At 41.2% G+C, this 27,719-nt stretch overlaps 1 protein-coding gene across 3 annotated transcripts in view; it reads right to left on the bottom strand.

The window, feature by feature from the left end:
• The window catches only part of FBLN1 (fibulin 1), a 74,763-nt gene extending 48,658 nt beyond the window's left edge, over positions 1 to 26,105 (bottom strand). For 2 of the 3 annotated variants that reach the window (XM_039708075.1, XM_039708076.1), the window contains exons 1-3: positions 25,375 to 26,105; positions 12,859 to 12,958; positions 4,610 to 4,745 (exon numbers count right to left, since the gene is read on the bottom strand). In XM_039708075.1, coding sequence (XP_039564009.1) covers positions 4,610 to 4,745; positions 12,859 to 12,958; positions 25,375 to 25,450 — 312 coding nt within the window. In that variant the 5' untranslated portion in view covers positions 25,451 to 26,105. Of the gene's footprint in view, positions 1 to 4,609; positions 4,746 to 9,239; positions 9,309 to 12,858; positions 12,959 to 25,374 lie in introns of those variants that run through there. The other variant, XM_039708077.1, reaches the window with a different exon arrangement.
• Positions 26,106 to 27,719: the final 1,614 nt, after the last annotated feature.

The following is a 27,719-nucleotide window of genomic DNA, read 5'->3' as shown; positions in this document are numbered from 1 at the left end:
CCTTGACAAATTCTGACATTATATGATTCTGGCACCCTCACTGGCTTCTGCTGGAAGACTCAGTCTATTTCTTTATCTTGTCACAGGATGTTCATATTGGGAGTTACAGAGTTTCTCTGGAATTTTTTTGAAGAGCGATCATCAAGTTTGCTGTTTTTTGAACAGTTGAACAGCCTTAAGTTCCTTATTTCTTTCAGGCTAAGCCACCACTTGAAAAACGTCTGTCTCCAGTTTGAGTGAAACTTCAAGGAGAGAACTTGCTAAATCTTGCAATATCTGTAAGACACTGCATCTTCAATTAACAAAACTGTGTGCCCTGAACCATTTGTTCCAACCTGTATTTATTCTAACTGTGCATGATGACCCTTGATGTAACTTCTTGATAATGAGAATAATTTATGTTTGTATGCCTCAGCCAAAATGATCCAGAGATGGAAAGTGTCAAGTGTTTTTTTAACAGGTTTTCACGGCCTGGTTTTTGGTAGTGGGGGTGCCACAGAGGTGTCTCCTGTGAGAAGCTGCTGGAAGCTTCCACCATGTCTGGCAGAGCCAATCCCTGATGGCTGTGAAGAGGGACATGCCACTGGCCAGGCTGGGCCAATTAGAGATGATGGTAACGCCTCTGTGATAACATATTTAAGAAGAAAATCAAAACAAAGAAAGTGGGGCAGTTTTAATTGCAGATAGAGAAGAGGAGGAGGTGAGAATGTGTGAGGGAAACAACAAGGAGGCAGCAAGGTCGGTGGGGAAGGAGGGGAGGAGGTGCTCCAGGGGCCAGAGCCAAGATTCCTCTGCAGGCCATGTGAGACCAGGGTGAAGCAGCTGAGCCCCTGCAGCCCCTGGGGATCCACAGGAATGCAGAGATTCATCTGCAGCCCATGGGGAAGGTGCCCACACCAGAGCTGGTGGATGCCTGGAGGAGGCTGTGATCCAGTGGGAGACTCTATGGAGAGAGGGCCCTGCTTCCAGGCTGGAGCAGGCTGTCCTTGGAGGGCTGCACCCTGTGGCAGAGAGACCCATGCCACAGCAGTTTTGGGAGGATTGTCTGCCTGTGGGAGTCACTCACATTGCAGCAGTTTTGGGAGGACTGCTGCTCATGAGAGTGGAACCACGCTGGAGAAGTTCATGGAGAACAGTCTCCTGTGGGAAGGGACCTCATGGTCTCAGAGAAGTACTCCTCTCCCAGAGCAATAGAAGAAAATCTCAGGTGGTGAACTGATGGAACAGCACAGCAGTATAAGGAGACTTTAAGTTATGTTCATGGCCCACTCCGGAATTCCAAGACACAAAATAGCATGGAACTACTACTAGCACAATCCTGGTATAATTAATCTCAATGTTTCCTTTTTCACGCCAATTTCCTGGCTGTTGGCCTGCTCTGAAAGCCTTTGATCCTTTAGTCAGGAGTGCAGTCTAACCTTCATATTAATTGAGTTCTTGAGGTGTTTGCAGCCATTTTCTAAAGGCTGCCAGTTGCCTGGAAGCAAGTTCTGATGACCATTTACTTATTTGCTAGAACCATCACTGCTTTCCTTTATGGTACAACCTAACAATCAACTTGTTACTCTACCCTTTCATTGCCTATAGGCCGCTGCTTCTTAAGTCACCCCAACAATAATATAAAACTTTGCCCCCTCTAGTATTAGCAAAATCCCATGCAGCTTCCAAGCCATGCCTTGCTCCTCATGTTTGAATAGATAAGAGTAGACAGCTGTGTCCTGCCTTGACTGCCTTCTCACAGCAAGGGACAAAGGAATAAAGTTACACGTCAGGAATTTGAAAATATAATTTTTGGTGTGATTAGGAAGCACCTGAAGATTAATAAGGTCTAAGGTTCCTTAGATTAATAAGGTCTTTTGAATATGTAAAGTTTACAATAGTTCTACAATATTTCTTATTATTTATGTTCGGATTGAAGCCAGTTTTGGTGTGAACCCTGTAGTAACACAGCTTTTGGTGTCTGTCCACAAGAGGTCTCTCCCTTGCTGAAATCCATTAGATGCTAACCAAAACCCCACTAATAACTCAGAGGAATTTTCCAGAACTCTTAAAGAGCTAAACAAAAATTAAAACTATTTTCAACAGTCCAAAGCAATAAAATTTTTGTGCTCACCTATCACACAACCAAAATATTCATGACATAACTTTTGAGATAAGGACAGATCTCAACCTTTGGAAATGATCTATGCCAAATTTTGGGGAAAATGTCCAAGTACCTTAAAGGTGGTCAAATTTCTAGAAGCTGCACTCCTTTCTGCAGGGCTGTTGTGGTACAAACTTCCAGAAAATAATTTCTACATCTTGTGTACTATCATCACATCTGGAAATTGATTGCTTTCTTTTGATGAAGATTTTAGAGATTAATCATTCATTTTGCATCTCTTTTTTTTTCCAAGGCTCAGAGGAAAAAAATTCTGCCCATCATTTCCTATGCCTGTTGCCTTTATGTGTAAAAGCTAAGGCAAACATTTTTGAGATATGGTCTTTTTATCTTCTTTCCAATCCCAAGTTTTGATTCAAAGGAAAGATTTGCTGCCTCATTTGCTGCAAAGGGCTGCAATTAATCCTACTAATTGAATTACTAAATCATTCTTTCTGCTTCCTTGAAGGGAAACAAAGAAGATCCAAAAGACATGACCTAAGATTGAAAAAATGTACCAACTTAGGCAAAAAGAGATTCAAGTTTGTTTACTACAGCAAGACACAACTTCCAGGCACTGATCATCTCAAGGTGATCAAATTCAAAATGTATTCAACAGAGAAATTATGAATTGTTCACTAATATTAGATCATAAGTCACCTATGTCCACCATGGATCAGATTACCCTCAAAGGTACCCCTACCTCAGTGAAGCTGTTAAGTGTAGGATGCTCCTCTTAGGGAGTGGAAGGGCAGAGTGTGACTCACAAAGATTAATTAACTCAGGCTATGTTTATACCAGTAAATTAAACAGGGACAGAATGTGGGCTCAGGGCATTACTCCACAATCACCTGTAAATTTTAAATACCAGCAAGCTCTAATGGCAACAAGCACTCCATCACACAAGGCCGAAGTGTGTTCTGAGACCCGCACAGCCCTCCTGTGCTGTGTGTTGCAGGGGAAGGACAGCAGCTACGTGACAGCCACTTCTTCTCAGAGCCAGAGATCAAGGCCCAGTCCAATTTGTTTAACGATAAAACTGTCACTATCAAAATCTGCCATCTTTAAAGAAGTCTGGCCATTTACAAAAACACCGTTAAGTGTTTTTCCTCATGTTGACACATTTCAATAGGGAAAGATCAGGCAGTTGGTGAGTCAGTAGGTTTCCTTGAAGAGCTGCATTCTGGTTTAGAGCTGTCCTGTGGCATGTGGTTAAAAGAGTTCTATTGCTAAAATCCTGTCTTTGGTAACAAGCACTTGGGTCTGCAGAGTCCTCACCATCAGTCCTTGTTCATCTGCTCAGAGCCCTTCAAAATATTGACACAGAGGGTGAAATATTTTGTGCTGCATTCAGATAGTAAAGGCTGTACAGAGGAATTCCTGTGTGCCAAGACCTGGACATCATCAACAAGGGATGCATGGCCCCTCTGGGAGACACCATGGGACAAGGAGATCCCACACGTGCAGACAGACTCAGGAGAACCCAAGTGTCAGCCTCATTAGCATGGGTTACCTTTCTTCTGCTCCCAGGGAGACCCTGGATTACTTCCCTGCCCTAGAATCAGTGACATCCCACTGACAGGAGCAGATCAAGCCAGAATTTTCTATAATATGAAACTGTCTGCCATCCTCTGTCCAGTAGGTTTTTTTATTTTAACTGAATGAACCATTCAGTGTCTTGAAGCAGTGGGAAGAACTAAAATCATTCTCATCTCTTCTCATCACCATGGAAAGAAATCCATAACAAGACCAAAGCTGTTCATGACTGGTTCATAGTCAGGATCTTACTGGTGGAACTTTCTTCCAAAAATACTCTAAAGAAAGGTATAACTATGCTCCCTTCCAGGCAGTGAGAGGCAAAGACAGTAATAAAGGTGGAGGGCAGGGCACAGATTGATTGCAGATGTCAACAACAGGCATTTTTATTCTGATATCAAATGCTGGTATCACAGGCTTACAGATCTCTCCATCCAGCTGTAAATGAAAGTCATGTTAACTTAGAACACTTATACAAGCTAGAATTATAAGTACTCTGAGAGAACTAACTTCAGTCCTACCCCTTTGGACCACCAATACTGAAAACCAATGAGTCTGACCAGTGACCTTAGGCCACAATGCTTCAGTGGAAGCTGAAGTCTGAAATGCGTCTGAGTTTCTTACCCATCTGTCACTACAGCACTGATGTCTTCTTTTCATGCAAAAGTAGTTTTCTGAGCAATTACCCATTCAAGATTTTCCACCCTTTTGCATTCTCCCCTCTGCCTCAGCCAAAATGCAATGTGACAATCTGCTTTGCTGAACAGGGCTCCATAGAAGGACCATGCAAACAACCTTAACAGAGACATGAGGTGCAGGTGGGAAAAAAAATATTCACGTGATGCAAATCGAGTCAAATAACCTTCAGGGCCAACCCTAAATAACCTCAATTCCACTTCTTAGAGACAAAGAGGAGTATCTCTGGTGTCTCACCTTGAAGTATTCGGCTTCACAGGTGGAATTTTTGGCAATATGCGAGTCGCACTCCTCACGCGCGTTGGCAAATTCGACCCCGTCGGAGCAGGACTGCTTCTCCAGCTGGCTGCGGCAGCACTGCACCTGGGTCATGCTGCAACAAAGGGGAGAACAATGCCACACGTGGGTCAGGAACAGGTGATGCAGCACTTGGCAATTAGTACTTGTACTATTTGTGTAGAAAGGGGTTTCTGTGGGAGCATTGTTACAACATAAAGATATTCTCTGGCAGGAGGCAGATTGTCTGTGCGACATGGTTAATACAGTTTCATTGCTCATCTACCTTGCAGTCTGCCCTAACAACTTTTTTAAACAAATGGGTAACTTTAACCACACCTGTCTCGGGGCTCAAGGAACTCAGGGCTGCATTCTGGCATGTTTTCTAACAGCTGGTGGCTGAGGAGACTGATGGAAGGGAGAAGTTATTGTATTTGCAGGGTCCCTCGTGGCAGGAAGGAATGAGGAATCTGACTCCATGTTCTCAGAAGGCTAATTTATTATTTTAGGATACTATATTATATTAAAGAATACTAAGCTGTACTATACTAAAGAATACAGAAAGGATATTTACAGAATGCTAAAAAGATAATCATGAAACTCGTGACTCTCTCCAGAGTCCTGACACAGCTTGGCACTTGTTGGCCAATGAGTCAAAACAATTCACACCAGAATCGAATGAAAAAATCACCTGTTGGTAAACAATCTCCAAACACATTCCAAAGGAGCAAAACACAGGAGAAGCAAATGAGATAATATTGCTTTCCTTTTTCTCTGAGGCTTCTCAGCTTCCCAGGAGAAAAATCCTGGGCGAAGGGATTTTTCCAGAAAATATGAATGTGACAAGAAGTCAGGCCCTGGGTCTTGTGAAAACCTGCAATCCCAGTCTTCCCTCACACCTGCTGCCCCAAATCAACAGGTATGGCATGTGGAAGGAAGATCAGAACATTGTTCTGTGGGACACCTGGAGATAATGGAGAGAAATGAAGATACCAAGGGAAATCACAGTGAGAAAGAGCAGAGTGTATTGCAAGCAAGAGGAAAAGAGACAAGGGAAAGAAAAATATTTCAGGGCAGGGAGACATGGAGAGGAGACAGGATAAAATTGAGCAAGAAACTTAGTTTTGTTACACTGCTCATTAAATCATTCTATTTTATCTCAATGTCAGTGGACAAACTGGAAACTTGTTCCTGCAGGGGGAAAAAATCTGCATGGGGAGGCTTTAAACTCCTCCAGTCTGGTTGCTACTGTCATGTGAATACAAAGCCCAGGGAAGTCCTTTCTCCTCTCCCCACTCTGCTTTTATGTGTAACTCTGCTTTGCTGGGTAGTTTTGTGGATAAAGCTCTTCCACCACTACTTTCTGTTACAGACACTGGGACACAGAGAAAAAATACCCTGTACTCCTGAATATCCCCTATCCCACTGCTGGAAATTTTGATAATATCAGGAAGAGGAGTGGGTTAGTGGAACTACTGAACCACAGGCTTCTCCCACCATCACCTGAGATAAATGGCTTACCATGCATCCCCTCTGGAGGAGTTTTCCTCCTCTCCAGGACCATAAAATGACCTTCCAGCTCCCTCAGCTCTAAGGCCAGGCAACTAAAAGCAGAGGACATGTGGGTTCTGGGCTCAGATTGTGCATCTCTGTGCACGTGGGTGAGGCCAGGTTGTTCAGATACATTCCTGAAGATTCCAATTCCTATTTATTAGAGTGTACATGGATCACTTACAACCCAAACCACTCTAAAATTATACAGTTCCATCATCAGTAATGATCTGACTGTGCAGGCTCACTGGACAAAAACAGCCATGATATATCAATGCATAGGAACTAAAAGCCAGGATAAAGTCATGAACAAATTATTCAAAAATGGACCCTAAAATCATAGCAAGAAGTTAAGTCCAGGCCAGTAACTTTATTTGGCAGGATATTTGAAGTTTTTGATATCTGATTTAGTTCCAGTTTGGAAGAATATGTAGCTTTTTTGTTGTTGAAATTCCCTCTGAAGCAGAATTTCCATTCCCTGCCCAGCTCCAGGGTGGTCTGACTTTCAGGGCTTTGGAAGCTTCTGAAAACTGAACTCCAAGCCCAAGAGTGTGGGAGCTGAGACTTTCCAGCCTCTTTACCCCTTCAGATTCTCTTGAGGAGCTAGATATGTCAGCCACAGACAAGCAAACAAATAAACAAACAACAGCAGTCTTTCAGTAGATCTGTTTGATTCCTGGTGTGGCTTTGTTTTTTTCAAACACAAGCCAACTCTTTGAAATCTCTGAAAAACAGGCAATTTCAACCAAAACAAGAAAGTTTGTTAAAATGTTTCCCAAAGCTGTATTCATCAGTCATGTGGTCCACCCCAACTGTAATAAGGAATTAAACATCAATTGGATACTGGATTAAAACACCATTTGTTCATTCTGAGAACAACAACAATAAAATCACACTTCATTGCCCAAATCCTGCAGCCCAGTTGCACTGGTAGCAAATACTGCTCGAGACTCTAAACACCAGTGTGGCAGTAACAGGAGCAGAACTCCTTGAAAGATGGCAGGGAAAATACTGGAAATACCTGCGCAGTGCTGGTCTTCCTCTTTCCTCTTCCACCAGCCCAGGTGCTGCTGTTTGCCAGATCAAGCAGCAAGGCAGGCTCCAGGGAGTTTGAGATGAGCAGGGGCTCTCCCTGTCTTCCCTAAATCACAAGTGTCTCCCAGCCTCAGCTAATACCTGCTCTCTTTCTGCTCCCCAGCAAGGTGAAGGAGCCAACAGGACATTTAGATTTGTCTCTTGGTGTTATACCTCCAGGTGTACCATTGACAGACTGTGGACCATTACAATATTGGTCTCTAAAAATAGAGAAAGTAAAGTAGTACCTTTCTATAAGTCTGGGTTTTTTTGGTTTTTTTGTTTTTTGTTTTTTTAAGAGTAATACGTTAAAAAGCCAAAAGCTGTTTTTTTTTCTTTATCTGCCTTATTCTGACTTTCGGTTTGTTTTTTTTGGGTTTTTTTTTTTGGTTTTTTTTTTTTTTTTTTTTGTTTTTTTGTTTTTTTTTGTAATTAAGAGTAATACTTTAAAAAGGCAAAAGCTGTATTTTCTTTATCTGCCTTATTCTGACTTTCAGTTAAAAGAGAGCAATAGAATTTTTCTGAAAATAAACAGGTATTCACAATATGGCAGATATTGTCTAACATTAAATATTGAAACTTTAGGAGCATGAGGCCTCATAACTGATATGCATTCAGGATATTTCAGGTAAAATCATGCATTTCTGAAGGATGAGATTCATTCATGGCTCATTAGTGAACAAAAATCACCAAGACATTGAAAAAAATCCTTATTTGTTGTTTCAGATGTTGATCTAAAAGTAATTTCACTACTAGATAATTTGATTATAAATCAAGTTAAGAAATAATGTTTTATAGTCTCACTTTACTTTCTGCTAAAATTTAACCAATGTGGCTGATTTTCATGGAGTTAATTCCCAAATGAAAATCTACACACCCACTTGCATCCTCAATATTTTCACATTTATTATTCTCCTGTCTAGAGGATACACTCCTAAACCAGCACAGATTTCATAATCATCTATTTTTTTATTTCTCTTCTTTTCATAAAAGCACTAAAATTTAACTTTTTTACTGAAAACAATGTCTTGTTGATATACTTTTATTACCCTCTGTCTTTCTCATTCCACTTCCTTCAAGCTATGTCAGTGCTATTCACGTGTACAGTGGAAAGTCTTGGACAAAATATCAAAATGAAAAAGAATGATTTTGCAAAAACAAGCTAGGTCTTCCAGCCTTGGATTCTTCAGCGTGCATTCCTGCAACACCAGTAAATAATGCTATTCCTGGTGTAATTCCAGAAAGGCTACACATTGTTAAAGGCATGCAAATACCATATGGAGATAGACTGTTTCTGGCATGAGAATTAACTTGCTAAGAGATCTGTGCAGGGAAAACTCTTCACTTAGAAAGGAAGAAGACTTATTGGACAGGTTGAGTTCCAAAATTAACTGGCAGCTCTTTCCAGCTGCCTTGAGTTTAACCACACCACGAGAAAATGAATGAATGGGAAAAGACCCACTGTGATGACAGCCAGAGATATTACTCATTAAAATTCTACACTTGTATTAACTGAGTCAAAAAGACACAGAGATAAACACTGACATTGTCCAGAGAGATAATGCAGTGAGATAAAATCATGTGTGGGGCAAGAAACCACAGTGAGAGATTGCAGACGTTGCGCCCAGAGCCTTGTCTCAGCTTGAAGCAGGAGTAAGAGCAACCAGGGGGATTTTTGGAATTTAGTGAACTTCACACACGGTCTGGCTCACCTTGTGTAGGACAAAAAAAGTGAGTAGAGCAACCAGGGGGAATTTTTGGAATTTGTGAACTTCACACACGGTCTGGCTCACCTTGTGTAGGCCAAAAATTGAGCATGGCTGTAGTGTGAACCACACCACACTCAGTGACACTGACACAGCTGGCTCCGTTGGGAACCACAAGGGACTTTGGGAGAAGAGTACTTCAAGAGTATATTATTGCAAAAGTTACATATTGTTATCTCCTTATTGCAAAAGCTTCATACCTTCCTGGGGTGGTTTATATGGGTAGCTCTTCAGAGCACTGACTCCTTCCTCCTCACCAAGTAGCCAACTAACTCCAATTCCTTTCCAACCAGCCAACCCACTCTTTTATAGCCCTCTTTTTCTTATGGTTGCAGCTGTGGCCTGTTAAAGTCAGCCCTGCTCCTAATCTTTGATAATTGGTCCAGCTGCAACTCCTTAGGGGTGAGATTACTTTCTGCACTATCTTTATTTTCTTATATTCTATCCTCCCACACTACAAATGTACTGGAACCCAGAACTGTCACCTTGTTCCTGGGATGCATGGCAGATACGAGAATGACAGGGTTGGAAAACAATTCTTTCTGTGGAAGACATTTTCCCCTTGAGGGTGGTGAAATAGTGGCACAGGGTGCCCAGAGAAGCTGTGGCTGCCCCATCCCTGGAAGTGTCCAAGGCCAGGTTGGGCAGGGCTTGGAGCAGCCTGGGACAGTGGAAGGTGTCCCTGGCAAAGGGTGGCACTGGATGGTCTCTAAGGTCCCTTCCAACCCAATCCATTCCATGGTTCTATGATTACTATGGATGTATTTCAAATGGTTGGGAAACAGCCAAGAGGATGCAATTCCAGCTCAATGAAGCAGCTGGTTCCTCACAAAGAGACTCTAGCACTGGGCTTCCTTTGAGGGAGCAACTGGATCCGAAACACCACTGATATTCCTATTCTAAAGAGATGATTCAAAACAAGCGTGGAAATTCTTGTAAAGCACACTGGGGAAAGCACTCACACCCATTCTCTTCTGTGTTGCACAGTATTTGCATAATAACTGCAAAAAAATCTCTTTTATTTCAGGAGCTTTATCAAGCCTGCTCACCTCAGAATGCGTTTTCCCCTTATATTCACCTGCTAATGTTGCAAACTGAAGGTGAAATATCCAGGGCAAACAACTCCCCCTGGCATCAAGGGATATGGCTTTCTACCCTCCCACTTTTCTAGAGCACTCAAGTCAGATGGTGAACCCTGCACTGCACTGGGTGGCCAGGGGATCCCAGCTGGGGTCTAAACAACCCCAGGAATGCTGACATGTGGCCCCCAGCAGCTTCCACTTCATGCAGGAGTCTGTGAAGGAACCAAGTCCTTCTGAAAATCTGTGACCAACAAGGCAGCTTGTTTCCCAATCCCCTATTCTCACCGGCCTAGATCTCAGCTAGGGCCATGAACCCAGCTCTGTTCCCATCTTTGAGCAACAGGAATAAAGATACAACATCAGTGTCAATACCCTCATGTGCCTTCAGAAAGAGTCATGCTCCCTCAGTGCTCATCCTGGCTCCAGTTACAACAGAAATTAGGAGCAGAATTTGGCCCTGACCTTTGTGTCTGAAATGGCATCCTAAAGTGATTTTTCTGTACCTCTCACAGATATGCCAGTTTGCAATTACAACTGGAATAGAATAATATTGGTGTTTTTAAAAGTTCTCCAAGGTGCCAATTTTACTTAGTGATTTTTAGAGCAAAACCAAGCTTCATGGGGAGCATGCAGTCATGAATAAATGCAACCAAACTGAGTTTATCAACTTAAGGTTTTGTCAAGAAGTGCTCATACCTCTCACAGAATATGTGCATTTTATTTTACTAGTGTAATTTTCTTAACTACATCTCAGTTATGCACAAAAGCTAGATCATTAGTGAATTTTTTCTCCAGTTCGTATGAAGTCCTAGTAAGTCTCTAAAATTAAAATATTTTGAAGAATAAATTATTTGCAGCAGAATCTCAACTCACATTAATCAAATTATTATTAAATCATCAAGATACTCCCAGATTGTTCAATAAACTTGGTTTCCTGTTTTTCCTGCCTCTGTTTTGTCTGTAATTCTTATGAATCCTCAGCTATTTCCTAAATTGGATTTATTTCCTATCTGTCAATTCTTCTGCGTAAGAGGCTGCTTTCAATGCCAGTGTAAATGCAAAAGTCAGAAAACACAGATCAGCTTCCCTGGAAGACACATTCTTTCTGTAATAAAGATCAACTCAACCCTTCTATAATTACCAAGGCTAAATCACACTGCAGTCTGTTTGAGTAGGGGGGAGCAAAGCAAAGTATTTCAAATACAAATTTCTCTGCCTCTCAAACTACCAGTTGTTTGCCACACTAATTAAATGTAACAAGTGCATGTAACAGCAAAAATAATGCAAATGATCACTGACATAAAAAGTACAAATGCCATAATAACATAAGAGATGCAGTAGAATCAAAATCTTAATTAAACATTTGCTTTCATTATTTCATTTAGTAGATTACCAAACAGAAATATCCTGTCAATTCTCAGCAGAATTAAGAAATCTGTATATTAAATGAAGGGTTCTATTTTCTACAGTCAAATGCATTTCATAGAATCATAGAAACACATAATGGTTTGGGTTGGAGGGGACCTCAAAGCTCATCTCATCAACCCTTCCTGCCATGGGCCGGGACACCTTCCACTATCCCAGGTTGTTCCAAGCCCTGTCCAGCCTGGCCTTGGGCACTTCCAGGGATGGGGCAGCCACAGCTTCTCTGGGCACCCTGTGCCAGGGCCTCACCACCCTCACAGGGAAGAATTTCTTCCTAATACCTAATCTAAGCCTGCTCTCTGTCAGTGTGAAGCCCTTGTAAATGGTCTCTCTCCATCTTTCTTGTAGGCTCCTTTCCTAAGCTGAACTAATTAGGAATTTCCTTGAATCACTCTGTGGGGGAAATCAAAGCTTAGTTCAGCTAAGGACTGCAGGACAATTACCTGTGCAGCACCACAGAAGGCTGCCTCACATATGTACTTATGATTTATCCTACATAAAGTACACACATGTGCTTATTCAAATCATAGATTAGTCATGTGCAGGATCTGCTGTGTTCCCTTATGAACATTTGCCCAGAAAGGTGGCTGTTGTGTTTGGTGCCCCATGTGTGGAGACACGAGGCTTGACTCCATGTTCTCAGAAGGCTCATTTATTATATTAAGGTATATATTATATTAAAATACTACATTAAAACTATACTAAAAGAACAGAGAGAAAAGATTGATCAGAGGGCTTGAAAGAACAAGAATAGAATGCATAACAAAATTTTGTGACTGCTCACAGCCTCGACACAGGTGGCTGTGATTGGTCATCCTTTGGAAACAATCCACATGGACCAATGGAAGATGCACCTGTGGCATTCCACAGCAGCAGATAGTTATTGTTTACATTTCTCTCCTGAAGCTCCTCAGCTTCCCAGGAGGGAAAAATCCTAGCAAAGGATTTTTCATAAAATATCATAGCTACAGGTGGCCAGATCCACAACCAGCCTGGAGATACCCTGACTGCAGGCAGAGCCCAAGCCCTGTGAGCAGAGCACAGAGGGAAAACCTCTGAGCAAGAGACAGTACATGCCACATGGGTCAGGGCTGGGTGAATCTATGCTGGACTTACACCAAAAATTAAAAGGACTGAATTGGATGAAAATTACCTATTCAGGAAGTACTCCCCAAAGCTACATATGGAGTTGAAAAGCTGGGATGTAAGAGTTGGGTGCTTCATCTTCTAAGTTAGCTTTAACACCTGCCATTCCTATGGTTTAATATCAGAGTATAAACTGTGTTTTAATACATAATATGTGACTACTTACCTGCATTCTCTAGACTCGGATATTAACGGCAGAGAAGCACATATTCTGTTTTTGTTTGCCCATTCAACACCCTTGTCACAGCATTCTTCCACTGACAGATCTGTAGAAATGAGGAAAGAGAGAAAAACACAATATATTTAATACAATCTTAACAAGTGGCATTGCATCTGCCAGTTAAAAAACCCCAACCAAACAGAAGCAAGTCAGTTTTTCCCTCCTGACTTACATACACAAAACAGGGCACCCATACAAAAGGCAGCCATGGCCAAACAAAGCACCTGTCAGCACCTTGCAATACAGCCCAGTGCTGGAGGTTTTCCTTTCTTGGTGAAGCCAGCTGCATTTTCTCCTAACATTCCACACAAAGACACAGCTTAAGGACTGATACACAGGCAGAAACCAGTTCAGATTGTCCTGCCAAATAAAAGGATCTTTGGTATTGCACTCCTTTATTAAAAGCAGCAGTAACAATAAGCAACCTTTTAAAATTCTCAAAAATACAGGATAAATCAAATACCTGATAGAAAAAAAATTAATCTCATTACAAGGAAATTTGCAGAACTGTTTTTTTCCTGAGGTTATTATCCAGTTAATTTCTTTTCAGTTTTTTACTCAGAAGTATGTCTGTGCAAATGCAAAAGTACTGTAGAGAGGAACAAAAAAGTACATGGTATTTTGATCACTTAACATATGAAAAAAATTAATCCTGTTACCAACTTACACCAACACTGAAACTAAGGGGAACCACCCCAAAGACAATTATTTGTGCAGAGTATATTTTTGCAAGCTTCTAATTTAATAAAACTGAATACTGTTAATGAACTGACAAGCACTACAGGTTTGCTTCATGTTCCAAGAGCAAAAGTTCAGCGCACAGCAGGTGTATCAGAACTTGGAATAAAACAGGAGTCACACTTTTCTATTAATTGTCTTGTAGTCTGAACACTGAACAGCTCCTTGTGTAACAAATATGCAAACTATGTAAAAAAACCCTCTTTGGTTCTCCAGAGGAACAGCTTTCTATGATTTCTCTCTGTTTCCTAAGTTGTTTGACTGATGGCCCTGACAGGTTTCACCCACAAGTGCTGAGGGACAGGGATGGTGACATTGCCAGGCTACACACAATGGTCTTGGAGCTCATGGTGAATGAGAGGAGCTCCCAAAGGATAAAGGAGAACAAGTGTCTCCCTGACTTCAAGAAGGACAAGAGAGAAGATCTGGGAAAGTACCAGCTGATCACCTTCATAGAACCACAGAATCATTCAGGTTGGAAAAGACATCTGAGATCATCAAGGAGTTCACATGTGGGGAAGGCAAAAGCAGATGAAAACACATAGAGAAAGTAATTCCCTCCAGTAATTCAGTTTTGTTTTTTAATTGCAGGAAACAATCTATATTCCCAACTAGTGATTATAATTCAAAGCAAAAATGAAAGAGTTAAGTGAGATTTTAGGATGCATCAGGTATTTTGAGGCAGGTACTCTTAAGGCAGTTATCAATTCTATAGTGCAAAGCTCTGTAGTATTGCACAGACTCCTGGCTTTCCCTGCTTAGGAAGGATTACATCAAAATGAAAAATGTGTAAAGAAAGATTAGGAGGATGATTAGGGGAATCAAAGACCTGCTAAATGAGGAGAAACTGGGAGAAACAGATCATTTTAGGCATAGATAAGTAAAACCTGTGAAAGGACAGAGTTCCTGTCAACAAAAATAGCAGTATTACAGAATTATTACAGTAAAGAATAATCAAAACTATTGGATCAAGTAAAGCAAACACGTTTTAGTAAGAAAATCATTATAACAGAATACAAACAGAATTGCATTTAAGTGTTGGTTTGTAACAGTGCTCTGTATTCTATGACCCAGGTCATTCTTCTAGTCTTACCCAAAATAATGGTCAAAATTCTGTCATTACTAAGTCAAGGCAATATTTCTCTTGAATCCCTCAGTGTGTCCAGAATTCATGCCAGTGACCGAAAGCTAAGTGCAATTTATAATGCTTCGGATTAAACTAGTCTAGTAAATAAAACTCTGCCTGAAATCCATGCATTTGTGTCTGAGCTCTTCTTTGGGCTTAGGGACACTCTCTGACAAACTCATATGCATCAAATTTCATACAAAGCATCACAAATAACCTTATTTTTAGTGCTGCTGTCTGCAATCAATCTTAAGCGTGTTGAAAAATGATACACATTTAACTGAAATGCAGAGCTGGCTGCAGGTTTTTGCAGGGCTTTGTACAAATGAGTCTTTAGCCAAGTTCCTCCCCAGAAGGACAATCCCTGGCTCTGGACACCAGCTCTTCTCTCCAAGCCCTGGCAACACACCTCTACTCCAACCAAATAACCCAAGAATTTAAAGCAGGCCAAGCTAAGCAAGCTTGTCTGAAGGAGTGCATCCAAGCAAAGAAGGATCATGGAGAGTTTGTTGAAGGAGAACTGTGGTCCAGGCCCATTGTTTTGGTGACATCACAATTCATACCCTCTAAAGATCCTGCCAGACATCTCCTGAGAATAGAGGGAAGTGAAAAACAAGCAGTAAAAAAAGTGCTCCACCCTCAAAGCCATTCTTCTAAAATGTAACAATTAAACAGTGAAAAATATTTTCTCTTGGCTTTGCAATTTGGTTTAAAAACAGTAGTTCACGGGCAAATCCCTACTCTTTCAAAATCTCAAAGTGTGTGTCTCACATATTAGGTGTCAACCTCTGATTGCACTGGAAGTAATTCCATTTGGGCATTAAGATCTGCTAATAAGTACTTAGAAACAGGACAGACCATCTCCCAGGTGCAGTTTTGTTGCTGATTCAGCTGTACACGCGTGCACACTCATGTGCCAGTTGGAAATCCTTGTGCAAAAAGTTCATACTGAGGCTATTTGTGCCTTCTTCACCCTCTTCAGGGGACCAAGAGCACAGAGGAGCTGTGGCCTCCCTGCAGCCTCTCCCAACTATGAGCTGGTACTGCAGGGTGGGCAAAGAATCAGGCAGTGAGAAGCACAAGGCAGAAACTACTCTGATTATGACAACTCAAGGAATCTCATTGAAAATAATAGTTTGGGTTTTTTTCTTGACTTAACCACATTTCTTACTTCAGCTGGTGGGCTCCTGGCACACCTCAGACCTGCAGTGCCAGCGACGATCAAAAAATCAGAAATCTCAGGCATCCTAAAGACAGTGCAGTTATGGGAAATGCTGGTGGCATCATCAGATGTTCAGATTAAATGTGCCCTTTTATTTGGATGGAGAAACCCTACAGGAAAGTTGTAACATGCCAAAACACGGTGTCAGATCCATTTTGTAAAATTGAGGAATGTTGATTCAGCTTTGTGGTATCACAAGACAGAAAAATATGAGGATAAACCAGAGCTCTGTTAATAGCATCATTCATCAGATGCAGTAATTTTGCATGCTTACTGATTTGTTCAGAAAATCCCAGGTTCACTTTGGATAAAATCCAATGCAACTTTATCCCTCCTTTGTTCCTGTACAAAGGTATGTGCAGCAGGGCATCCAAAACAGCTTGAGCTCTGTCAGTATGGCAACAGCAAGGATGTCTGTCCTAGTGGATACCTGGTGTATGTTGGACTGTGAGAGAGATTTCAGGAGTCTTGGGAAGAAGACAGCAGAAACACAGCTGGAACTAAGTCCTCTAATTTTACAAAAGATGTCATGAAGAAAATCTATCAGATAGGGCATGATTAAAGTCAAAAATATTCAAACATTATTTGTGCATGATGCATTTATATGCTGGTTCAGAACTATGTTTTCACAGACATGATGTATACAAGAAAATGTTGCTTTAAAAAAAAGGATTTTTCAACAGGATTGCAATAACTTGTGGGAGTTCAAAGCAAGAAATGAGGTTAATATCTGCATAACCTTAGACTTCTGTGATGCAATAATTGCTTATTCAGCTGCTGCAGTGAATATTTTTTGCAAAAGAAAGATAAGCTGAAGAATGCAAAAAAGCATGATTCCTGGAATAAGAACCTCTGAATTGTTTCTTGTGCAAATGATAAGCAGGAGTAAAAAGAACTGGACAAATTTCATAGCAGTAGCATTCCAGCTACTTCAAAAAGAGAGATTTTTTTTAGGTAACAATCTACAACAGCAGCTATTCTCCACTGTTGCCTCTATTGGAAAGGCCTACATACATTCCAGGATTGGATGGCTCTTCATTACTGATCTATGGAACAGTTATCAGCCTGATGGTGAAACCAACCCAAAGTGACACCTGAGCCTAGGTGGGCTCACCAAGCCAGTGCCAACCAGGTTTGCCTGTCCTTCAGGTCACCCAGTGATGTGACCCTCAAATTCTTTGATTTCCCAGCCCACATAACCAGCTGTAGTTGGGTGTAGATTTGGAAGTGAGTCCAGGTCAAGGAGTCAAAATCACACCTTCTTATTAAGATATTTATAATCCTTTAAGCACTTGAATTTATTGTGTTTGCAAAATGTGGTGCAGATCTTGCCTTTCACTCAATTTGCTCTGTAAGAGGCTCAGCACTGTGGAATGTGAGAAAACAAAGCATGATCATCACTTCTCAGCATATGAGAATACAGCAACAGATAGACTCTGGGAGAGCTCTGCACTAATCCAACACGTTTCAGTAACAGCATGTCATGCAGAATTTCTGGAATTTGTGATTACAGCAGGCACACACTGGTTTAGGTTTCCAGTAAGGAAACCACTTTCAGCAGCCACTGTGTACCTTTCTGATAAAATGTCTCTTACCCTGTCCAGAAAACTCTCTCACTAGTGATGCTCATTCATCTAACTGCCAGCTGGAAAAAAACTCCAAAACTTACAGAATTTGATCCTCAGGATGACAGACTGGCCAGCCATAATACTCAGAGTCACATTCTTTGTCTTCCAATCTCCCTTTACATCTGCATTCTCACAAAACCACAGCAACTGCATATCCCTTTAACCAAGGCTCCCCTTTGCTCAACATTCAGGGCAAACAAAGTGTGCTTGGCCTGGTCTGCTACACCAAATTAATTCCTCCTGAACAATGACACTGGGCTGTTATCAGGTGGACAAACTCAGCTGCTTCTGTAGCAGGGACAACAGTGCTGGCAGCTGGGATGTGTGCTCTTGATTTTTTCCCTCTTCTTACAACAAACTGTGGAAATGATGTCTTTGGCAATGCAAACACACTCTGGCTGGCCTCTTAAGGTACTGAATGGACCTGGAGACATGTTTAGAAAAGAGGGAAGCCAGCTGACTTCAAAAGTCCAACTGGTAATAGACTAACATGACGAATACAGCTTTGCTCATCTTCATCTTGTGTGTAAAGCTAGGGATTGGGCACACAGAGCAGGGGAAAGCTGAAGGAGGCCTTAAACCATGAAAGGGAAAGATGTACAACAGAAAATCTGGCCCCATGATCACACAAATTGTTTGAACCAGAAGTAAAGGAGCAAAGCAGGAGAGCATTGCCATTCTTCATCTGAGACAATGTGAGTATGAGATGGATCTCTTCAGAATGAAGATGCCTCTCTTCCATTTAGTATGAAAAGAAAGAAGCAAAGTGAATAGAAGCTTTTCTTTTTCTGCAGAGAAGAGCTCAAGACTGTTCATTAAATGCACCAAAATGCTGATGGGGTACAATGAACAGACACATCTGACCTGTGGCCCTAGTCATCTTTGGACAGCAAGATATTCTTGGTCATTCTGCTCCCTTAAAGACAGCCTGAACTTCATAATAAAAGCATAAAACTTGGAGCCAGGACACCATCTCTCCTAACACCCAGAGCAGCAATGGCCAGGAGGAATTCTCCTCATTTGTTGTAGGATGCAAGGCTGTGTTCCTCACCAGCTGTCCCTTTCCTGTCCTGCTCAGTCCCCCAAAGAGGATCTGTGACTCTGGGCTTCTCTCCTCCAAATGTGAGGGGTAATACTGGAGTTTTATGGGCTGATAGACAATTTACATATAGCTAAAAAATACTACATCCTCTCTAAACATGTTTAAAGGGTTTGAGCCTTTACTTTCAGATGGATTCTCAGCTGAGAGTGATTATTTCAAGACAGCTGAAATCACCGAAGAAACCCAGTTAACACAGTAACTAAAGCAGCAGCACCCTAGAGGAAATGCCTGGTATGTTAGTGTGTTTTGTGGTTGGTTTGAAAACAGCCAACGTTTTACTGGAAATTATTTGGGTCTGGAGAACACTCATTTATAGGGAATGTGACTCTGGTAGCACCAGCAATGGCCATCACACAACTAGGGATATTTTTCAGATACAGCCAAACCTCATTTTATGAGATATCTGTGTGCTGTTTATAAAACAAGTTCTTAAAACCTTCCATGGCAATAGCTGGTGATGAGTACAAGCCTGACAGAGGCAAAGCTATGGTGCAATTAATTATGTCCTTAGTGGGGAAAGCACATGCTTTACTGCAGAGTTTTTATTATGCCTTGGGTCTGAAAAAAATCTTCCTAAAAGTAGGCAAGTGGCTACTAAAAATTAGAAAAGACAACTCCCTCTATTGCAGGAATAAGGCATCTTTTATATATATATGTATCATAAAATGTCAGAAAAGATAATGATATAGAAGGCCTCAAGAGGTTATCTTGTCTTAGGCCCTACTTTCAGGGAGACCTGATAAAATTCAGTCACTTGTGGGCAGAGCTCTTTGTAGTTGTTTAAAATCAGTATCAAGTGAGGCTGATTCCCAAGCTTGTCTAGGAAATGTCCTCTTGTGCTCCAAGATCTCATACATTCAGCAGTAACAGATTTATTTTGATAATTTATTACCTCACTGTTCACTCCAAAAGCACATTTCAATTTATTCTTTTGTTTCTACCTCTTAAACACCCAACCTTTTGTGTTGCTGAAGACTGCTTCTCCCTGAGGATGCATTTCCTGGGAACAAACTGATACCTATTTTTTCATTTTTCTTGATAGGTTATTTTTTGTGCTTCCATGAAGAGGCTGAAGATCAAAAGACATTAAGACTAGAAGAATGAAGACTCTTCTGAAAATTTCTAGAAGACATTAAAGTGTTGAGAGAAACTTGGAGTCCACTGAATCAGCATTGTGTAAACAGCTAGGAACGTGTAGTTTCTGTCCCAGACTTTACATACTCACAGGAACATGAAAAAAGATGGTGCATTCACAGCTCTGATGGACACAGGAGGACTAAAGAACCCAAACTCACAAGATGACATGGAAGGACATACAAAAAAGACTCATAATTGGAAGAACTGCAACTGTTCTCCCTTCCAAATGCATGTTAAACTTTGCCCTTCGCTTTTTCCCCTGTGAGAAAATTATGCAAATAATGAAATAACCTCACAGGAAAAGTGCCAAATATGGCATTCTCATTTAAGAGCAAATTTTAATCTTCTCTTGATTTCTCATGTCAAATAATGAAAAACTGTGTGATGAGAAATTTTTATTTAGGGTATTAAAATTAGCCTATTGCTAGTCCTGTTCATCTGTATAAAGGCCATGACCTCAAATGTACTGCAGTAAATTGACAGTTCTTTAAAGGTAGACTTTAAAGAACTTTGGATTGAGTCCAAATATATGTATATATCCAAAATAAAGCTACTTGAATAAGGACATGAGAATGTGACAGAGCAGCACATCTCCAAATATTGAACATATATGCTCAAGCATTTCTATTGCTATAAAATTATTTCTATTTCTATTGTTATTCCTGTAAAATGATTACAGGAAAAACATTTTCACACTGGGATTTCTGTATTTTCATCTGACTAGAAAATTAATAATAATAACTATGCTTTTATATACTGCTAAAATAAAATGTATCTACTCTGTAGGCAGCAAGTTTATTGCTGAATATAAAAAATTATGGACAATGATGAAAGATTCTGATATTCTAGTATTGCTATATTTAAAGGATAGTCAGGAAACATTAAGCAGATGGGATAAAATTTATAGCACAATGGGTCAAGGTTCAAGTATGGAAGGAACCACAGACTTAACAGAGCAGGAAGAAAATACAGATCCTTTTTTTGCATATATATATATAGCAATGCTTTAGGGAAGGTTTCATTTTAGAGAAAACATTACCAGAACTCCTACATGAGACTTTTCTCATGTTGCTATTATCTATACTGAGCCACAAATCAGTATCTATCTCTCCCAGATTATCTGACTAAGCATTTATATTAAAAGTACTCAGTACCTGAAATTTAGTCAGTGACAAGAGCAAAGCTGGAAGGTGGCAGTATTTCCAATGGATGTACTGCAAGTAGCATTTGCACATTATATCCTTCCAAAGCTTCATGAATCCTTGGAAACACCCTAAAAAGCTGGAATATACCACACACAAAGTGTTTCTACATCTGTACACTTCAGCACTGATAAAAAAGATCTTTTCTGGTATTGCTTCCTTTACTACTAAGATTGAAGTGTCAATCCAGATTTTTATTAGATTGAAAAAAAACCTATTTATTGGGGAACATACTGCACCCTTGTGCATCATTGCTCATTTGTGGTGCTACCATAACCCAGAAAACAATACTTCCTATAGGTACTTCCTATACCTGTGCACTCAGTACCCAAAACTACATCAGCTTTCCTTGAATGAAAATGTAACAGTAATTTGATTAACTGAAAAGAGTGTGAATGAAAATCCCTGAGAATCTCGAAATTTATTTTCTTCTTAAGATACAGCAGCACATACTTCAAATCCAAAAGGTGATTTCTGAAAACTTTTAAGTTTCTTAAAACTTACCTCATAGGAGGTACAAATCAGAGACAAAGTACTCCTTAGTGCTGGGGGAAATAGAAATGTTGCTTGCTTCAAAATGTGAACAGAAGAAACTTAATGAACTTCCTTAGCCAAAGGCTTGTTGGTATATTGAGGAGACAACAAGCATGGGAGATGCCTAAGACATGCTGCATCCTGTTGATCAGAGAAGACTTTCAACACAATTTGTTCTGGACTGTCCTCAGTCTCACCAGAGGACAAGTAACCTTGCCAAGTGTGATAAACATGCAGGTGACTGTCACAATTTCCCCGTCACTGTACACTGTCACTATAAATGACACAGTAGATCATCTCACTAGGTCCTTGTCTACTCCTTCCCCACTTACTTGACATTATTCTGAGCATTTCTAAGCTAATTTTTATTCACAAAATATTATGGCCAGTAATTCTAGCCCTTTTTCTGGAACTCTTCACTGATCTGTGCTTACTTTTTCTCTCCTTTTTAGGCTTTTTGCTTGTTGTGGCTTCTTCCTTCCTATGTTTTCTCTCTTGCTCCTGGCAACTCCTTCATGGCTTTCTTTACAGACAATTTTTCTGTTCTTTCTTACCCTGCAATCTTCTCAACCTTCTGCTTCCAGTTCTACATCTTATCTTGGAGCAATGCTATCCAATCTCCCAATTTAATTGTGTGATGACTTAACTATTAAAATCCCACTCCTGGCCTATCTCCTTCCATCGAATCTACACAAAAACATGAGTGCCTAACATTTCCAGAGTGCTCACAAAACTTCTGCCTATTTTGGCTACAATTACCTGCTTACTTTGTTATTTCTTAACTTCAGTAATTTTCTTTGCTTCCTGTAACAGTCAACCATCACTTTCTGTTACATTTTCACAAAAGCCTTTGTTCATTCATCTCTTTCCTACTAACCCACTCTGTGTTACCATTGAAATTCTTGCCTGTGCTCTGAAGATGTTTTATTTGGATTTCAGCTCTCTCTTTCTTGACCTTCTCTGTTTCATCCCCTTTTATTCTCTACAGACATTTTACAAATCAAGTAAACCCAGATTTTCTGCTTACTGAATTCATTTTACCACCTACTTCTCTGGAAGTATCCATAACTCAAAAAACCAAACTCAAAATCTTTCATGGTCCCAGTTAACTATTTCAGTGAAGTCCCAGAGGGCTAAAGCCCATCTTTCATTTCAGAAAATAGGAATAGAAGTATTGTAGAACAAGTTGGTCTTAACACAACTATTTATTGAAAACACATGTAAATTTGATACGAAACTTGCAGAATGGGCTAAAGTAGGATGACAAATAACTTTTGAAAGTGTATTGACCTACTCTCAGATAATGCCTGAAACCTAACAGAACAATATAAATATACTGCAGTAACTTGATAAGCTGGTTTATGGGGGTTTCTCTTGGGTTTCACTAACACGTCTGCTTTCAATTACACAGATGAAAAACAAAGAGCTTTAACATCTTGCTCTTCTCCTGATTGCAATAAAATACCACTTCTGAAAATGGCCACTTAAAACAAAACTCAACTAAAAACTCAACCAAAAACTAATTCAGAGGTAGCACTCATGTTTTAGAACTGGTAGTATGTGATTTTTTGGGGCAGACTTTATGGTAACACACAAGAAAGCACAGATTTGGCCTTTTATGTGTCCTACCTCCACCCATATACTTCTTACAAATGTACTGTTATAAAAGCACATGTAAAAATCATAATCTTAAAATAAAACTCATTCCACAAAGTCAGTGGAACATTTTCTTTATTACAACAGTAAGCTTCCCCTGAATAGACAAGCTTCCAGATGTTTAGTGAGTTAAAACTGTGCCTGTAGTACCAAGATGTGCCAAAGAGAGAGCTACAGGATGAACTATTAATACACTGACTGGCCATGGTGGTGGAATTAATCTTCTTCATTTTATGGTAGTTGATAGGTGTTAAATAATGCAATGTTTGCAGTAAAACAAAGTTGCATCATGAAATGTTTTAAGATCCTTACTGTTGCAAAGAATCATGTACATACCCTATGTCAATGTGCACTGGGCAGTTCCCCTGAAGGCAGTCCCTTCAGTTTCTTCAGAATGAAGACTTTGAGAGCTACTGATGATTTGGTGATTCATTAGTAAGGAAAAGCAATTAAGAAAACTGATGGTGACAAATTCAGAAGAAAACTGTATTTCATAAATACGCTATCCTAGTAACTTGTCAATTGTATCACTATAGCACATAGGAGCTCCTCTTTGCTCCAAGCCCCTCATTCCAGACCTGCAGGGGAGCACAGGCTCTGCCCCAAAGACTTCAACAACATGACTTCACCATGTAATTACTTCATTTACCTCCAAAACACAGATTATTATTCAATATTGATTAATTATTTCACCCTAGTGAAGTATATTCTTTAAATGCTGATCTCCTAAGCAAGGATCCTCACCCGCTTTCAGACATTTAAGTCTAATTTTATCCAGTGTACTGTTCAGCTTTAAGAAATAGAAATTCTCAGTCAAATTAGAGTATGGATTCTAATTTGGAAATCAAACCCTGATATATATTTTACTGATAATTTTTGTGTTAAAAAAACTTTTAAAAAACTGAAGCTATAGAGCTAACGCCTTCCCAGTTTTCTAAAAAGTTATCCAGTAACTAAGGTTAAATGTACAGAGGTTACAAACTGAAATTATCCATGTTCTGCAATAATGTTGAATGCTTAAAATTACTATGCCTGCTCACTGTGACACATCAAAGCCACAGTTTTGCTGATGTGCTCTGTTGTCTAAGGCAAAGTAGGAGCTATTTTGATTCTGGAGGTGAATGCCGGTCTTCTGACCACCTTGTTGTGTCCCTCTTTAAAATGAGCACTAAAATCTCTTTACAAAGCAGGTATTTTGACAGATATCTGTGACAAGTGCTCTGCTATATGAAAATCCAAGGCTCAAGACACTGTGATAGTAATAAATTATTTACTTCACTGGCTTTGTCTGCCTAGGCCAGTGACCATGTGTTTCCAAGTACTTGCCTAGAGTGTAATGAAACCTCAATGGACCCCTTGGGGTTACTCTAATGGAAAAGTCACTTACCTGTTAGCTGTGATAAATTCATTATCACCAGAGGACAAATACTTTCTTTGTCACCTCCTACAAATTAAGATTTGCATGAGATTTCTACAATGAATTAATAAGTTCACATCCTCTCTTCAGACAGAGATCAGGAAAAAAGCGTGCAGTACGGAAAGGAGTCATGGCTCGGATCCAGATCCCTGCTTTCAAAAGCAACCACATCACACGGTACCACTCGCACACGCTCCACGTTTTCTCTCCAAAAAGCCTGCATCCTTTGCTCCGCTATTCCTCCCTCTCCTCCGGCATTCCTGAGCCGCGGGCGCAGTTTCCCGTGCTTTTGGGGTGCAGCTGTGTGTCCGGCAGACCGGAGCCCACGCCTGCGCTGCCCGCCGGGCTCGGACCCATCACCAGGCGCGGTGCCACCGCCGGGGACGAGGGGCAGCGCGACGCGTCGCGATTCCTGCCGTATCCACCGGGCGGGGGTGTCCGCGGGGCGACCCCGCTCCCTTTCCCCGGGCACAGCCCGTCCCGTCCGACAGAGCTCCTCGCACCGAGCCCGCCCGGGGACAGCGGCGGGGGCAGCACACCACGCCTTTCTGCTCACTTGGACGTGGCAGCGGCGCTTTAAAGCCTGCCCGGAACGTGCAGGGACGCGGGGAAGAAGGGGGCCCCATCCCCATCCCGCGGCAGCCCATGCCCGGCAGAGCGGGGCGGCTCGGGGGCTGGAGCCGCTCGGCTTGTCCCTTACCTTGTCCCCGGAGCGAAGGCAGCAGCGCCAGGAGCAGGAGCAGGGGCAGGGGCAGGGGCCCGCCGAGGTTGTCCATCGGCGGGGAGCGCTCGCTGCCAGCGGGGCTCGGCTCTCCTGAGGCGTCCGGCGGGCTCTCCCTTCTCGCTCGCTGCTGCTGCTGCTGCTGCTGTCCCAGCCGCCCAAGACCGGCTGGAAAAGAGCTCGCAGTGAACCCCCCGCTCGGTGGGCTTTACAAAGATTTAATTCAGTGCCTGCCCGCTTAATTATACAGCCTGCAAGTGCTCGGCAGAACAGAGCCGTCAGCGCAGCTCGGAGGCACGAAGCCTGGTGCCTCTGATACCCCGCCGCCCCCACACGCTCTGAAAGTGACTCCTTGAGCTCGGGAAGCTGCGGATCCTCAGCCTGAACCTCGGCCCGCCGTGACTGATTGTGTGAAAGAGAAGTGCAGCGACTTCTCTCGTTTCCAAGTAGGGGAAAGCCACAAACAAAGGCAAGGCAGAGCAAAATAAAACAAAAGAAACCACCTAGCAGAGGTTTAACCTCTAAAGGGGAGATATTCAACCCCCCCTTCTAGGTATTTCCGTGGATTTTACCCCAAGACAGCTTTTGTCAGTCAGATATGATTTTTAAAAGGAGAGAGATTCTAGAATCTTTCAATGAAATTCATCGGGGAAAATAAAAATCCCTTCTTCCCTCCCCCTACTCTCAAGAAGTCAGGATGAGAATTTCAACCCAAATGAGGCAGCTCTGCTTTCTCTCCCCTCCCTTCTTTTTCATCTTCTTCTTTTTTTTTTTTTTTTTTTTTTAACCTCCTTATCTTATTTAAACAGGAACACAAACACTGATAGTGGTCAGAGGACCCAGTTGGCAATGCTGTTGCTGAGATCTTTTAGATAATGGGAGGGATAATATTTGCATGGAGATGGAACACACAGAGAGTTCAACACCCCTGTATACTTTGCCCTCGATTTTACACAAACAAAGGGTTGGAAGTCATTGTGTGTTTGCCTCCAGGTTGTGCCACGCGGAGTCTGATTGGGCTATTCCTCTTGTAACTACTCAATAATGCAACTTTTGAGTATTTCCCCTCAAAATGTCCAAATGGAAAAAGCGTTTAAGGCAGTAAGAGTTGAATGTGTGTTTTTCCTCCACACCAAGTTATTTGAACTTTTCTAACACAAGAACATAAATACCACCATAAGGCCAAGAGTCCAACTATCTCAATAGCCTGTCTTCAGCCACAGTTGTAAAGTAGTGGAAGAGTGGAATAAGAAAAACACACGTGGTAATTGTCACAATTACTCGCCCAGCCTTCAGTTCCTTTGAGTTTGGAGCATTTCCTCAGTGAAATGTGGTCTATGTGTAGTTAGTAGCCCTCAGTGAATTTCTGTTCCAGGTATTTATCATGTCTCCCCATGAGTTCTTGTAAAACTTTATCATCCAAAATACCCTTTGGCAACTGGTTTCATGCACTTACCAGTGACTGTGTGAAGGGCCATTTCCTTTTGTTCCTTTTGAACCTGGTTCCAACGCCCTTCTGGTGCTGCCTCCCACATATATTGCAGAGTTATCTAAGAACTGACCTCCATCCACACTCAAATGTCCACATTGTCTTCCTTTAACTCCTGGGGTTTTTTGTTTGGTTTGGGGTTTTTTTGGTTTTTTTTTTGTTTGTTTGTTTGGGGTTTTTTGTTTGTTTGTTTGTTTGTTTTTGTTGTTGTTTCTTTGTTTGCTTTGGGTTTTTGTGGTTTTTGTTGTGGTTTTGTGTGAGGGGTTTTTTGGGGAGGGAGAGTTTTGTTGGTTTTGGGGTTTTTTTGTTTGGTTTGGTTTTTTGTGGTTTTTTTGTGGTTTTGTGTGAGGGGTTTTTTTGGGAGGGAGAGTTTTGTTGGTTTTGGGGTTTTTTTGTTTGGTTTGGTTTTTTGCGTCGGGGTGGTTTTTTTGGTGGTTTTTGTTGTTGTTGTTTTTGGTGGGGTTTTTTGGTTGGTTTTCTCCTCTCTATTTTATTGGGAAGGGGCAGCTGGAAAAGGAGAAGAAGGATGGATGGCTGATTTTATTGGGGGGGGATTTTAATTGGGAGATTTTCTACCATAAGCATGTCTATTTCTCTACCTTCTTTAAATGCCCTAACTCCGTTTAAAAGGATTTTATATCAGTTACAGCAGGACCTTGCCAGTGTTTCATTCCAACCTCCAAGCTACCATTTTTCATATGTCAGACAGCTGGGAGAGTCACCTAACAAAGACTGCACCTTGTCTAAAATTCATGCCAGTTTACTGAACCAGAGGAATCCCCTCTTATAGTAACTCTGGGTTCAGTTCAATATTGCTTTTTCACTCTACATTAAA

This window comes from Passer montanus, unplaced genomic scaffold (genome assembly GCF_014805655.1).
Source record: "Passer montanus isolate IOZ18808 unplaced genomic scaffold, ASM1480565v1 scaffold20, whole genome shotgun sequence".
Lineage (NCBI taxonomy): Eukaryota > Metazoa > Chordata > Aves > Passeriformes > Passeridae > Passer > Passer montanus.
This window is presented reverse-complemented; position numbering and strand designations above follow the sequence as displayed.